This window comes from Eufriesea mexicana, unplaced genomic scaffold (genome assembly GCF_001483705.2).
Source record: "Eufriesea mexicana isolate 0111107269 unplaced genomic scaffold, ASM148370v2 scaffold7286, whole genome shotgun sequence".
Lineage (NCBI taxonomy): Eukaryota > Metazoa > Arthropoda > Insecta > Hymenoptera > Apidae > Eufriesea > Eufriesea mexicana.
Window position 1 is genome coordinate 108,187 of NW_016915097.1, and position 15,226 is coordinate 123,412.

The 15,226-nt window shown below is 33.7% G+C and overlaps 1 protein-coding gene across 5 annotated transcripts in view; it reads left to right on the top strand.

Annotated features, from left to right (window-relative positions):
- LOC108552576 (partitioning defective 3 homolog) overlaps nucleotides 1-15,226 on the top strand; it is a 134,935-nt gene that overhangs the window by 84,764 nt on the left and 34,945 nt on the right. For 4 of the 5 annotated variants that reach the window (XM_017907194.1, XM_017907195.1, XM_017907193.1 and 1 more), the window contains exon 2: nucleotides 11,799-11,918. In XM_017907194.1, the coding sequence (XP_017762683.1) occupies nucleotides 11,801-11,918 (118 nt within the window). In that variant the 5' untranslated portion in view covers nucleotides 11,799-11,800. Of the gene's footprint in view, nucleotides 1-11,798; nucleotides 11,919-15,226 lie in introns of those variants that run through there. The other variant, XM_017907197.1, reaches the window with a different exon arrangement.

The following is a 15,226-nucleotide window of genomic DNA, read 5'->3' on the forward strand; positions in this document are numbered from 1 at the left end:
AATTGGAGCGTGAACCTTGTTGGTGTTCCACATAATCCACGAAATTAGCGTCCCTAGTCTATCCATGCAACTCACCAGACAGGCAACAACAATCTTCTAAGATGCATGTCTCTTTAGGTTAGGTTAGGTTAGGTTAGGTTAGGTTAGGTTAGGTTAGGTTAGGTTAGGTTAGGTTAGGTTAGGTTCTTAGGTCTGGAAAATTGAGAAAGGTGTGAGTTTGATTGACCACAATGTGCATAGTCTACTTCTTTCGACACCATATTGATAATATATTATAGAAATTTCCGTTTTTGGCTGAAGGTGTCACATCTCCAGGTACTACAGAATTATTACGTTTACTAGATCATTATAGAACATAAGTTCATTCGTATTGAGATCATATGTGTACTTCATTTTGACAGTTGACAAAGTGGTATAAATACATCATTCGTTAAAACACTGAAATATAGTTTATTTAAATCTCATCGAAATTCCTGAAAAACAAATGCGTAGTTCAGGATTCAGGAAAATATTTGAACGCTATATTTCAAAAAAATTCTGATTTCAATGAAAGTTTGTAGTAATTTTTTGTTGGCAGAAAATAGCTCTGAGGGGATAACATTAAGACTAAAGTTTTAACCATTTTTGTATTCTTAAACTTAAATCCATTTTTAAATTTCGCGTTCAACATTGGCGCCTTGGTCACGTGCCCTCGCAATTTCCCTTTTAATACAGACATAATCAACTTTTCAGTATCTCCTCTCGCAGCACTTTCCTAGACTTTTTATTTCACCTCTTCGTCTACCTGTCATGGTAGGTTTAGCGTTGAGCGGCTAGAAAGGTACCTGGACAAAAAGAGATCAGTCTCGAGGAGCTAAGTTTGACACAAAGACCCGGTACCAGCGGCACCCATCCCTCCCGACCAAGCAGTCGATTATTTACCCAGTTAATTATCAACTCGAGATAACAAGGTTACCGACGTGACTTGTTCCACTGCCACGTTAGCATGTGCCACTAAAGGTGGAGTCAGGCGGAACGGAGTATCCCTCTTGCCCCTGAGCTGTCTCAGCTTCCAACTTGCCAGACCTATACGGTAGTCGAAGCCAACCAAGTGTCACGGGCCGTGCACTCGCGTGGGGTTCACGGCCGTGAACTTCCTCCGACTGCTGGCATCCTTGATCATGGTCCTCGATTCATCTCTGATGGCCGCCGGTCTGAATGAAAAGCGAAAAGCGGACGTCGTGGGAGCAGCGGAAAGGTGCCGCTGACACACATGTTTGCATCGGAGAAAGTCGGCTCTCTCGCCCCTCTCTCTCTTCCACGACCCCCTCCCTCGCAGCCTCGTGTACATAATCGATGCATTAACACCTTGCATAACTCTGACTCGCGGTATTAATCATCCCATTATGCGACCGCTTCGTGGAAACAGGATCCTTCGCGTCACACTTCTTGCTTTTCATCCTCGGCACGGAATGTGGAGGAACGTGGAAAATATCGTGGTAAGTTTGGATGGTAGGCACGTTGTAAGTGGTTGCGACAGTTTTGATGAGGAGTTTGAGACGAGTATGGTTGCGAAGACGCTTAGGTGTTTGAAATTCCTCGAGGAAAGTCGATTTGTGGCGTTTGTGGGTCGATGGAGACGTTTGTGGGTCAATGGAGACGTTTGTGGGTCGATGGAAACTTTTGTGTTGGCGAGTGTGTGCTTCAGAGTAGCTTGGTGACATAGTTTGGTGGTTTGCTGAATTTTTAATTGAGGGTGAATGATGCTTTTTCGGTTTTTTATTTTATTTATTAATTTTATATTGATACTGTTTTATTTTTCACTTGTTTTGGATTATTTTTAAAATATTATTCGCCATTTTTTAGTAAGCTGAATCTATCTCCAATTTTTGGGAGTGTGCATCTCAGATGAATATGTGGTTTTGCTATTTTTTGATCGTTTTAAAAATATTAGTAATTAATGCAAGAATTTTATATTAAATTAAATATAATAGCGAAAAGGTGGCAAACCCACATATTCATCCCAAAATTGGAGATAGATCCAACTTATTAAAAAATGACGAAAAATATTTTAAAAATAATCCATAACAATATCAATATAAAATTAAAAATATTAAAATATTATTAAGTTAAATTATTTAAATATCAGTTATTAATGATTAGTTCTTATTATAGTTATTAATTATTAAATTAAATATTAGTAATTAATGTTGTTAATCTTCCATAATTTTTAAATTTACGTTTTGGAATCCACCAGGTTGCTTCTCCTTTTAACCGTGTTATGTAAAAATACTTTCTTCGAGATATTAATTAATATTAATAATTAGAGAATCAGTGAGATTGGACCATGAACCTCGAACGTGTTAATTCTTAATAACTGCCATGCCTTGTATTCTTATTTTTACTTTAGACCTCTTCATTTATAAAACAGGTTTCCTTTAGATTATTCGTTCCACACCTCGATCCACTATATTAATAAACCACTTTTCATGTTGTAATCAAAAAAAGCCGAATCAAGATTTCTCATAGCAGGCTTTACAGATATATGTAATCTAACGTGTACTTCATTATACGAGCGAAAAATTTCCGATTATCTCATTTGATCGCTTAAAAGCATACAACCTTTTGCGATCGAGATTGAACGCAGCGATTAGACAGCGGTATTTCGAATTTTTACAAATTTCAGCCTATTCACGATTTCATACGCTATTACGTGTTCCTTTGACTCGCCTGTAACGCGAACAATAGGATACAGTCCTTGCAACAAAGTGCCTAGTTAGCCTAGAAACCAAAAAGAGTTTTCTCCAACTCTCAATTTAATTTAACGATTCTGCGTCTCTAACCAACTCAGGTAAAACCTCCTTCTATCTCAAAACCAATGGACAGGCAATCGAGTCTCTGCTCACATCGAATCAACCAAACCAATCATGCCTCAATGCATCCTCTCGAATATCTGCTTGACAGAGGAATAAGAACGATACGAACGGAATATGTCATTCCCATTTCCAAGCACAAATTCGAAGAACAGTTCGATGAGTAAGAAGTACCAATTTCATCCAATAACTGCTTTCCCAGTGACAAGATAATCGCGCTCAAAATCCTCCGAGCCGCGGACTATCACGTGGAAAAAGCGTGATCTGCCATGAAGGACTACGGCGAACCGTTAAAGCTGAAGCTATTATGTTCCCCTGGTTCGTTTCGACGAGTACGAGGTGGCTAAATTACGGTTTCTACGACGAGCAGATGAACGGTAACGCCTTCGTGAGGATTCCATCCGACAGAATCGCGATGGATCAAGCGTTGGTTTTCTCGGTAGAAAAAGGACACCTCGATGGCTGTCCGCAACGGTACCTACACGGGGAACGGAAAATTTCTGAGGCAGATGCCTCGATGTCTCTTTCTTCCTCTCTTTTCCCGTCAGCCACGGCGAGCTGTGCGTAAGCGACGGTGGCGCCACAATTCTGGAGCGGAGACTTCGATGCCCGCAGTGGACGATGCGTCTCACAGTGGAGAATTTCGCCGAAAGGCTGGCCAAAATACGAGAACACCTTTTGATTGATAAAAAATTGGTATCTTTGGATTCTGGAGATTGCCGATTACGTATTCAGAGTTAAAATTATGCAATGGCAAAATGACCGATCCAAAATTGCGGATGAGTATGTTAAATTAATGTTATATTAATTGGAAATCTTGTATCTTTAGATTTCCGGTCTCGTTAATTATGTAATTGGATTCAAAATTTCGAAAGGTTCAAAAAATGTGCAAGGAAAAATGTTAAAGAATTAATTATGTGCATATTAGAAGAAAAATCGAGGAAATAAGTAATCAAAGCGATATCGTTCAATGTGGAATTTTGTATTATAATTTTAAAAATGATTTTGATGATATTTTCATCTCGATTAAATCAAGAAAATATTCGTCAGTAACGCGTATACGGGATTTTACCGCCACGCGGCCCATTACTCCACAGTGCCTAGCTTCGACAGTGCCGTAGCACGCGTAATCCCGGTACCAAGTACAATGGAGCTAACATATCGCAGTCTACGAAAAAAAAAAATACAATTCGGTTACAAAATTTCGGAAAATTGACAAAGTTCGAAGCGAACTTCGAAAATTTGCAATTGATAGGAAATATCTTAAACTTATAACTAACTTATAAGTAACTTATAACTAATATTTTAAAGTTGGTGCGTAGCTCTTAGCTTGGTGTGAATTTCAAAGAATAATCTTTGAAAAATCACATCAATTTCCAGGTCTCACCACGTGGAGGTGGCTACGCGTTGAGACCCGACATGCGCCCTAGTGGCGCATCCTACTGGCGCTGTCCGTATCAAAGATAGCCTAATCTAACTTGGAGCGAATTAAATTAAAATGACTCTACTGACACATTATTTTATTTCATGTCTTGCAAAAGGTTTTGCGATTATTCGAAAGACCGACTAGCCTACGCGACGCACTCCTGTATACAAGGCAATTCCGGCCTCAACACCCTCCCGATCGGGTCTTGCCCACCCTGCCACCACCGACCTCGCCATGGCTTACTCGATGACCTAAGGCAGCAAACGAACCAGTGAAACACCCAGAGTCAATCCGAGGGTCCTATGCGAGGCCTAACAATCGGAATCACGCGCATGCTCCTTGCCCCAGCGCTATGCAAACATAACCACTTAGCCGCTGTACAATGGGACAGGCAGGCACGCTCTCTTGCAATGATTCCGACTGCAGGGCCCATCCCCCGGTCGTGTGCACGGATTGGCACCCAGGACGACTAAGGTCGACGGACCCTCGTGTTGCTCCAGATACCTCACCAGCCCGAGAGCCACCAGAAATCTCGACGCATGACGAGATTGGCAGTGGCAGAAATGAGTGTCAGAGATGAGCCGTAAGAATGACTTACGAGGCGTGGAATTGTCGAGTACACGGGAAGTACGTCGCGTAGGCTAGTCGATACTTAAAAACGATCGCGATTATCGCGAGAACAATTATGTTCTATTTGGTAACGAGAGGGATAAGGGAATGTGTATATTCGCTCCAAGTTAGGTAGCTTACCTTTGTACGGATAGCGCGCACATGGGACTTGGTTTATGAATCTAGCTTAACTGCTTATGACTACTTAAGTCTAAACGCACACACCCCGCGTCGTCCAACGTTGTCTTCCGAATGAAATCTTGAAAAACTTGAAAACCTAAAAAGAAAATATATAAACCTGAAAAGAAACAGATTAGTACATGATTAGTAAAATACAAACAAATATAATAAACAAAGCAAAACATAACAAAAGCGAAGTGGATATAAACCACAATGATCAACTAAATGGAAGAAAGAACTCAACGATGAGATATAAACATCCCAACGATGAGACATAAACTACCTAACGATGAGACATTCGAATATTATACGAAATATTCGAATTGTCAAATAAAAATAAATTAAAACGAAAAAATATTATCTGAAAGAAAAGAAAATAATTAAGACCTGAAAAAAGAAAAAATAATTAATGTCTGAAAGAAAAAAATTAATAGCTGTAAGTAAAAAAGAAATTATTAGTAAATTGTTTAATGGGGCGGGGTGAGAGTGGGGGGCCAACCCCAACCTCACTTCGAATCCCCACCCCTCGCGTACAACGAAAATTTACATGTTGCACTTTCGAAGTCGAACCGACAAATGACTTCTCCTCCGTCGCGTCGCCCCTTATATAACCGCTGATTGATCGATCTCCCCACCCTGATCATAAATTTTCGAACTTTACCGATTCCATTAATTATTATTTTTCCGCTTTTATAGCCCATAATTTATTAATTTTTTCACTTTTATTATAAATATACGTTGTGGACAATTTGTTAATAACAATATTAATTTGTTATTAACAATCAGTGCAATAATTTACAAACTTTCTTGTAAATTATAAGTACATTTTAACACAAGTATACGTTATAAGTTCAAATAATCGTCAATAATTTATTAATTTTTTCACTTTAATTATAAATTTCCGCTGTGAATAATTTATTATTTACAACATAAATTTGTTATTACCAATTAGTGTAATAATTTATAAACTTTTTGCAAATTATAGGTATATTTTAACATAAATATGTTATAAGTTCTAATAATAGCCCATAATATACTGACTTTTTAATTTTTTTTATAAATGTACGTTATGTACAATTTGTTATTAACAATATTGATTCATTATTAATACGACAAATATTATAATTGTAACTACATTTATGCCTTTGGAATATAAATTTCCATTATACGTTTATATCAAGTATTTTGAAGCACTCAGCTTTGATCACCTATGGTTCAGTAAGTAATAATTATATTTCAAAATTTCATGCTTCCTTTGATACATTGAACTGAATAATATTTTCGCGTATTCAGGTACGTGTGTATAGTAGAAAAGAATTCGAGGCCTGGAATATATGCAATTTTTAAAAATTTTGCTAGATTTGGGGATCTTGAAAGTTTCGACAGTACTTCTAAGGCTTACAGTAGCATTTATGTGAAAATATGAAAGTGCAATTCATCACTGAATGAAAGCCCTGACGGTATTTCTTCTTCTAGCAAATAGCATCGTATAATTGAAGCTTCTGTAAATTCCTAGTGTAATATATTGATTAAATTAGTATTTAATTAACGTTTAATACTGCAAGATCTTTCCAGTGTTAAAACACTGCCACAGTTAGATTGAAATAAATAAATTAATAACACGATTCTTACATAGTAAGAAATTATTGTATCAAACTTATATAGCGTGATTAAAAAACCAGGCTAACAATTTTATTTCCTCCATGTACGATTCATTTTTCAGATAGCAGCTGGATTAATTGCGTTCAATTAAATTAGTGTGTTTTTCCAACCTGTTTTTCATTACAAAATCCTACACGATTTTTTCTTCCACTGAAAATAATTAACTTTATAGTACAGTACTTCGGTATCGTGCAGGTAATTAGTATATGTAAATTATCCCTCATTTCGCGCACGTATTCACGATACTTACCCAAATGAGTTTAATCATTAAACCTCATATAGCACAGTGGCAAATAAACGAAATAACGTAATAAAATTTATTCCAAGCCAATCCATTACATTCCCTGTACTCTCTTCTTTTATTTTCAACATCCACATCGTCGTAACTTCTGTTTCATCGGTCATTCTTAATACAAACGAATCGTCAGTGCCATTCACTTCCTCCATAAATAATTCAGCAGGCCGGGTGAAAAGAAAAAAGAAACGAACGTAAATAGTATGCAGGATCACGAGGCAAAAGGCTCGAAATTAGCCTGAATGCATGATATAACGATACCGTGAAATATTACACAATCTTCGTGCAATCACGTCGCAGCGTAATCGTCGCAGCGTGAACCGTTTTAACGAGAGTCAAGGCCTCTTGACAAGCGAAAATTAATTCCAGTCGGCCGGAAGAAAATTAATACTATTCGTTAATTAATTTACACCGAGCCCGTTAGCCCGACGGCTTTGATACCGTGTTTTTGCTTCGATTAAACACAACGCGACGGTAGTTCTATTCAAATGCAAGAAGCGCACAGGATGCAAGTCGACGATCAGATTAAACAAAGATAAATATACGATAGCGAGCCTAATGGATTACCAGCATCTCGTTTAGGATTTTTTGATCCGTGATCCTGCGTTCGGTGAATTTTATCAATTTGTTGTACCACCGTGTATAATGATCGCAAACAAGCGTGCAATTGGAGATAATTCGTTTAGCAATTTCTGCGGTCTCTAACTGGCTTTCGTGTTTCGCTTCATTGCTTCTGGGAATAGTTAATAATGTTGTAAGAACAAAAATGAATTCGTAGTGTGCGTTTCTTAATTCTTTGCACTCCGAATTATTTTTCAATTTTGTTGCCAATAATTCCCTACTATTTTAACCCTTTGCACTGGACAACATTTTGGTTAAAGAAGAGTAGGAGTTCAAAGATTTTCTGCTATAAAGCTGACGATATTTTTTGGAGTGGTAAATAAGAAACCGTATAAGAATTAATACATGGAATTATTTGATTTCGATATTTCGCATATCATTAGATCATGTTAAATTTTTATATATTAGTTAATATCGATCTTTGAAATTTTATTAGGTGACGACTGATTATATATAATTTCAGACACTCTCGAGTGCAAAGGATTAATTATTTTGTTTGAAATTTACTTCACAGGACAGTTCCTCGACTGCTACTTATTTTAAAGAATTTTGTATACTGATTATATTAAATATAGCTCTCAAACATTGTTATAATTTATATTTTGAATTAAAGTAATTCAAGTAGTTATTTTCTGTTCTCTTGGTTGGTAAATAAAGAATTATAAAACATCGAGTGTAACGGGTTAAATGTGATCACCTAATTGTTTGAATAATTCTCTAATAAATTCTTTCTATTGAAGATGAAAATAATACAATGAAAACACGTTACAATCGTAGGGTATTGAATATTTTTATTTTTCAATTTTTCTATGATGTTTCATAACATATTTTAAAAATGAAATATTATCATATTAAAAAAGAGGGGATAAGAAATTAAAAAAATTATATTTTCATTAACGATATTAAGATCGAGAAGAGTGTCATCATGAAAAGAAAACGATTGATGGAAATTATTTACATAAGAAACATTTGGCATAAAATTAAAATTCACGTTAATTTTTTAAATAACCTAAATTATTTCAGATAATACTTAAGTATATTATCAATGAGATAAGTGGTAAACTTATTTTCTTTATTACGTTTCTAAATAAAAAGAAATCAATTCTAATCCGAAAATCGTATTTTCATTAGATCACTCATATGATAGTACAAAAATGAATCACTTTCTAGAACCTATGAAGAAATCATTCTCTTTAATTTCATTTTCTTATATCTGTAACTCGAATCTGGAAAGCGATGAAAATCATTTTGCAATCTAACTTTTCACATGAATTTCCATTTTTGCGTCTTCACTATCAGATAGTTAACCGTGAATTAAATTACAGTAGTCTAAATTATACCTCAGGATAATGAGTATATAAAACTGAAGAAAGTCTCTTTAAATCATTGTTTGACATTTAAAAATTAGATATTTTGTAATCAATTGCTCACAATCCTATATTTGAATTTACGAAAAAGATTTATTCATGTAAACTTATTACATTTTTAGATAGTTTATTCACTGATTTGCAGAATAATTTTTGGAGAAAAATTTCAAGTTTCAGCAACAAAATAAATTCCACGCAGCAGCTACCATAATTTAAAAAATTTCAAAATTTCCTTTTAATCCCATATTTTCCAAATATCAAAAGAAATTGGAAGATAGGAAGAAAAGGAATCGACTTTTTGAAAATTCTATAGTATCTATTCCGAAGATCAAGTCAGATGGAGTCAGAAGCGTGTATCTTCTACATTTTCCCAATTTAACAGCAGTTATCATAATTTTTTAAATTTCTAAATTTCCCTTTAATCCCATATTTTCTAAGTACCGAAAGAAATTGGAAGATAGAAAGGAAAACAATAGACTTTTTCAAAATTCTGTAGTATCTATCCGGAAGATGAAGTCAGATGGAGTTAGGAGGGTATATCTTTTACGTTTTCCTAACTCAACAGTGACTACTATAATTTTTAAAATATCTAATTTTACCTTTAATTCAATATTCTTTACATCCCAAAAGAAATTGGAAAATATAAAGGAAACCAATCTATTTTTTGAAAATTCATGTAGTATCTACCCGAAAGTGAAGTCAGATGGAGGCAGGAGTGTGTACCTTTTGTATTTTCTCAATTTAACAGCAGTTATCATAATTTTTAAAATTTCTAAATTTTCCATTAATCCCATATTCTCTACGTACCAAAAAAAATAGAAAGATAGGAAGAAAAGGCATCAACTTTATAAAAATTTTATACTATTTATCCAGGAGGTGAAGTCAAATGGAGCCAGGAGCGTGTATCCTTTTCGTTTTCGCAATTCAACAGCAGTTATTATAATTTTTAAAATATCTAAATTTACCTTTAATCCCATATCTTTTAAGACCCAGAAGAAATTGAAAAATATAAGGAAAAGGAATGGACTGTTTAAAAATTCTACAGAAGTAGAATTCCCAACTCAACTGTGCATACTTCGTGCATCATAATCGGTCGCTCAGTTATCGCTGTGGGATCGAGCGTGGCAATAAGCGTATCGAACGACACGTTCATAATTTATGGCATCCTCTGTTCTTCGTCAAGGTTGTAGCGTTGGTCGGTGATTTTTTCCCTTTTTTTTCGAACGACATTCAGTAACAAATGCAACGGGGAGAAGGGAAGGATCTCGGTTCAGCGATCACGGCGGAAACTGTCGCCGTTTGTTCACGCGAAATCCATTCACCGCGAGTGTAACCATTTCACTTTTATGAATTATTACCATTGCGATCGACCGACGATCGACCGTGATTCGTCGTTGCTTTTTCCTCCCGATTTCTTTCGCAATGTCTCGTTAGGGTCTATGCGAGACGACCAGGAAAAAAGCTTCGCGCCAATTAAGGTGAATTTTGAAACAGAGCAACGGTGAAATGAGCAATTTTTTCTGCATTTCTTGATCTGGCAACGAATAACATTAACCGTTTAACTCTTATTTCAGAAATTATTTATGTGATTTTATGAAATACAGGTTTATTTTGTCAATAATTTTAAGGTAAATTTTAGCAGTAATATTGCGTCAATTTTTGCAATAATATAGGGTGGGAAAGATATTAATAGTATATTAATAGTAATGTTTAATATTAATATTAATAGTATATTGCAATAGTAGTTGTAATAATGAGTTTTATAATTAATTGTGATTTATTATGATAATAAAGGATATAAATTTATCACAATTTGAGACAAGTCAATTTTAGCAATAATATAGCGTAGGGGAGATATTAATAGTATATTGCAATAATATATTAATAGTAGTTGTAATAATGAGTCTTATAATTAATTGTGATTTATTATAATAATAAAAGATATAAATTTATTAGAATTTGAAACACGGTAGGGATGTAGAGATCAAGCTTCTTTGGGGTACATTAAATTTTGAAAAATATCCAGTGTTTCCTAAATTAAAAAATGTTTAAATATAGTTATCCTAAAATTCACTGGCCATAGTATATGTACTGATATATTACGTATGAAATATTTTATATGGTTTCATATTACATATTTTCCTTTATTTTTCGAAAGAAGACTTTATGTTGATTTATGATATTCCATGGAAAATTATTACTTATAATTATTAATAATTGTTATTAATTATATATATATTATAATATTATATATTATATTATTGTAATTATTATAGTTATTATTAACCGTATAATTACTGAATGAGAAATTTTAGTATTGCAATATATAAAAAGTCTATCATAGCAGACCTAAAAGTTAATAATATTTATTGTCTTATGATTAATTGACATATTCTTGATAAATTCGTCAACGTTTTAAATACAATAGAATCCAACCATTAATTAAAATAAATCAAAGTAATTAAAAAAGGGTTATTCGTTTACTTAGACGCATGTAATAAAACACGAAACAGAGATATAATATTTACATACATTTATTACAAAATTTCCGAAATTTTGGGAAAAATCGAAAGTACAGTCATTATATGACTCCCACACGACTAACGGCGACTTTTTCCCACAAAGTTACAGAATCAGTTAAAACTAATGTGTAGCATAATAATAATTAGACCTCGTATCCACTTTCAGGAGAGATCGAAATCGCGGTTGATTAAAAATTTAATCGCTATCTATCGTTAAATTATTTCGAGGAATATACTGAAGTATCTTCTAATTTGTAATTTCAGAAATGCGTTGGTTTCGTGGCCACGCCGAGGCGCCAAGACTTTTAAGCCTAAGTCCTCTTCAAGCTGATGAAGACCTTGACGGAGCATCTTACCACTTTCATGCCGCGTCTCAGTACAGAGGTGAGAGTCGTGAGAAACCACCGATACAATTACCGCACTGCTAAAAACAGGATGCTACGTGAACTTTCATAATCCGAATTACAATCATTCCGGTTGTAATTAACCACTGATTGCGTCTCGAAATCGAACGTAACTCGAATTCCCAAACTTACATATCTCAGTGGATACATATTACATGTCTCTCATATGAATGCTAATATAGTACTGATCCTATGAATGCTAATATAGATCCTGGAATACACAAATCACTACTGCAAAATTATTTTTTTATTTCAGCAATTTGCATTTCTCGTCGAGAAATAAATATTACGAGTTTGTACGTCTAAGATAATATATTAAGTTAAGATCAGGATTTTGCAATAGGTTGATGATTAACTTTTTTTATTTTTTGTATTTTTGTAATATAAAATATGTTGCAAAATAAAACTTTTTTCGATTTGAGAAAGTAATTATTATTTATACTGAAAATATGGAAATTATTTTTCTGCGACCATGATGATTGATATATATATAAATATGGAGGTTATAAGTGTAATTAGGTTTGGTTGATACATGACAATTTTTCTGGAACAAAGTATGCCAGTGCATGACTGTCGCAAAATCATACGAGTCTAATAAATTGTAAAAATAGTAATTATAGAGTATAGAATAGTGGCTAATTTATAGTCATCACTCGTTATAAAAGATACAGTATTTACCATACCAAAATTATTTAAATTATTAGGCGATAAAAATAAGGACAATTATACTGTAAAAAAACGAATTTTATTCTATAATATCTATTGAGTAATTAAATTTGTAGAGTTTATATTCCTGAAAACGAATTTGCTATCAAAATTGCTCCATCGCCCTTAGTTTTCGAAAAATGTGAGTTTTTTTGAAACCCATGATTAAAATTTTTAAATGAAATATTACATAAAAAGTAGGAATATTAGAAGATTCATTCTTGTCTTATAAGTTAGACGAGGATAGCAATGTGTGAGTGTTAGTCTTGTGTGTATGAGTATGAGAGAGATTGAACGAGTGAAACTCATTTGTCTATAATTGCGCAATAAGTGATGTAAATATAATGTATCCGAGTGCCATCTTGTGTGAATGATGTTTGCAAAAATATTTAGAAGAATGTACCAGAATGAAACAGTTGTCAGAGAAGTATGAAAGAGTGAGCACGTAAATGTAATCGTTATTAAGAGTGAGTGAGAGAGAAGAAGCTTTTGGAAAGAGTACAATTTATTATTTAAATATTTTAACTTAAAAATACTTTGTGTGTTACTCGTTGAAGAGATTTTAGATATTATTGTCCATTCTACCCATGTAATGTTCATAATTATAATTATTTGCGCTTCTGAATAGCTATAATTGCTCATCAAAGTTTAAAAATAAGCTTTCGAGTGTACTTTCTACTCAGATTCTTGAATTTTTACGAAAAGATCTTTATATGACAGAAATTAGCTACATTGTAGCGTATTCTGTAGACATTGCTGAAGAAGAAACTATAGAACGGAATTGTTGAAACAGTTTTCGATTTGATTAGATGGAGAAATATTCGTCGCTAGCATGTATACGGGATTTTACCGCCACGCGGCCATTGTTCACTTGCCTAAACTCGGCAGTGCCATATCAACGCGTAGTCTGACAAGGAGAGTGCAAGTCCATCGGATTACCGATTTGGTTCAGATTTTACAGGTTTCTAAATCTTGTCATGCAGTTTAAGAAAATATACCATTATAGTGGCAACTACTAAGTAATTTTTGAGATATTTATGATTAAACTTCTATCACTACCTTAATTATCCATTTATTTTTAACAATTTACAAGTGGAGTCGTGGCCTAACGACGAGGGTGGACTATTTTTATTCTGGAGGACCGGGGTTCGATTCCGGTTCATGGTTAGTAGTTTTTTTTCAATATATTTTTTATTTTGCATTCATTTTTCGCCTATGAAAACATTGTAAATAAAATTCCTTTAAAAAAAAATTATTTTTTACCCTTTCTTATGCTAATATATATTTATTACTTAATAATAAGAATATTATGCAAGAAAAATACTTTTTTATAGTAACCTTATTTACTAGTAACTAATTATTAAATTAAACATTGTATAAGAATGTTACCTATAATTTCAACTTTGCCATGTAGCTATAAATGTCCATGAATTAGTAACAGAAACTTGGAAATTTATTAATTTTCTACTGCCGAATAAATAAAAATTTTACCGCCTGCGATCACCGCCATCTATGATTTGGACTCAAAAAGCCAGAAAGTGATAGGAATATAGAATAGGCAAGGAGGTCGTCGATGAGCTGGTCACGTGGTAGACAAGGATAGAGAGGGGATAGAAAAGGATAGAATGGCCCCTGCAGTGGGAAATTATTAATTACTCAATTTCCGTAAACAATTTGTGAACTTTTATAATTTTGATGCATAGCTGGAACTTCAGGCTACATTCTTAAATAACTTTCGTAAAGAATTTAACTCTAAATTGTTAGTTATTAATTTTTGTTTTATGGCGTCTATGATTTCGTAACGGCGACCATCACGATCTTCCGCGAAAATATTTAATACTAAACGAAACTAGAAGCAAAACGTGATCAAAAGCTATATGAGAAGATTCGCAAGAGTATTGTCTTTCCAACGAGTGCATAAAGTTTCATAAATTAGTTGCGTAGAGGATAGTAATTAATGAAAAACCAATGGCCTCTACGACAACAATTCAAACACTGCGCAGAATAATAATTAATATTAAATTAATTAGGGACAAATCTATAACGAAAAGTATATTGGAAAGTTTTTAAAGGATCTGCCTTTACGATGCAATTATAAAAGTTCATAAATTAATCACAGGAATTGAGTAATTAAATAATTTTCTAATAAAAATTCAAAAAGGAACAGTCAACGCCACCTATAGTTTTGTACTGGAACTATGGGAGCACAAGCTTCCAGATAAAATTCATAGGTAGCGCTGTCTGTTCCTTTTTGAATTTTTACTAGAAGATTAATTAATCACTCAATTCCTGCGATTAATTTATGAACTTTTATAATTGCATCGTAAAGGCAGATTCTTCAAGAACTTTCCAATATATTTTTCGATATAAATTTGTCCCTAATTAATTAATTATTAATTCTTATTCTACGCAGTGTTTGAATTGTTGTCGGAGACGCCATTCGTTTTTCATTAATTACTATCCTCTACGCAATTAATTTATGGAACTTTGTGCACTCCTTAGAAAGACAATGTTCTTGCGAATCTTCTCATATAACTTTTGATCACATTTTGCATCTAATTTCGTTTAGTATTAAATATTTCC